The following is an 868-nucleotide window of genomic DNA, read 5'->3' as shown; positions in this document are numbered from 1 at the left end:
TGGGGAGGGAGTGGGCGTCAGTTGGCTGCTTTCCCCCCACTCCATGTGCAATAGGCCCCCTGGCAGGGATACAGCCCTGCCCACAGGACCAGCTGGGGGCCCAAGATATGCACTGCCAGGAGTGGCACTCACCGCCTCGTATTCCTGTGTGGAGGCAAATCGCTCCTTCTGGATGCGGGTCATGTACAGCACATCTGTGTCAGGAAGAGCCTCCTCGATGCTGTCAAACTCCTCCTGCAGGCAAGGGGGCGAGAGTTGTCAGCATACGTGTGGGTGTGTGCATCCACGTGGGAGAGGGAAATGTGGCTGGCTCACCTGCTTGATGCCCTTGGACGCCACGAAGTGGATGATGTCGTCAGGCATGCGGAGGCTGCGTGGTGTGACGTAGCGCAGGTTGACGCGGTACTGGGTGAGCAGGCATGCCAGCGAGTGCACTGTGCGCCCGTGCTTCAGGTCCCCCACCATGGTGATCTGGGGGGGACGCAGCAGCTAGTACTGTCCCTGTCCCCCAAACCCTCCTCCTATCCTGGACAGAAGCCCACCACCATGCAGTGGCCCCCTGTGCCCCCTTGCTGGGGACCAGGACTGTGGGCCTTACCGTCATGCCGTTGACAGTACCCAGCTCCTCGCGGATGGTGAAGATGTCCAGCAAGGCCTGCGTTGGGTGCTCTCCAACCCCATCCCCGGCATTGATCACGGGCTTCCGGCAGTGCCGGGCGGCCAGCTGGTAACAGCACAGGGATGAGCCTGGGAGCTAGGACACCCAGACCCCATGCTCCAGCCGGGGTCCCATTCCCACTGGCAGGAGCGCTGCCTGGGGCTGACAGTGTCTAGTGTGTTGACCCTGCTGTGGGGGGGGGGGGGGCAC

The 868-nt window shown here is 63.2% G+C and overlaps 1 protein-coding gene across 1 annotated transcript in view; it reads right to left on the bottom strand.

The window, feature by feature from the left end:
• Positions 1-868, bottom strand: part of CAD (carbamoyl-phosphate synthetase 2, aspartate transcarbamylase, and dihydroorotase) — a 30,244-nt gene that overhangs the window by 5,502 nt on the left and 23,874 nt on the right. The window contains exons 38-40 of the mRNA XM_019520862.1: positions 599-724; positions 316-471; positions 133-234 (exon numbers count right to left, since the gene is read on the bottom strand). Of these exons, the coding sequence (XP_019376407.1) occupies positions 133-234; positions 316-471; positions 599-724 (384 nt within the window). The remainder of the gene's footprint in view (positions 1-132; positions 235-315; positions 472-598; positions 725-868) is intronic.

Source organism: Gavialis gangeticus, unplaced genomic scaffold (genome assembly GCF_001723915.1).
Source record: "Gavialis gangeticus isolate Ggan-Ray unplaced genomic scaffold, GavGan_comp1, whole genome shotgun sequence".
In the NCBI taxonomy this organism is placed as follows: Eukaryota; Metazoa; Chordata; order Crocodylia; family Gavialidae; genus Gavialis; species Gavialis gangeticus.
This window is presented reverse-complemented; position numbering and strand designations above follow the sequence as displayed.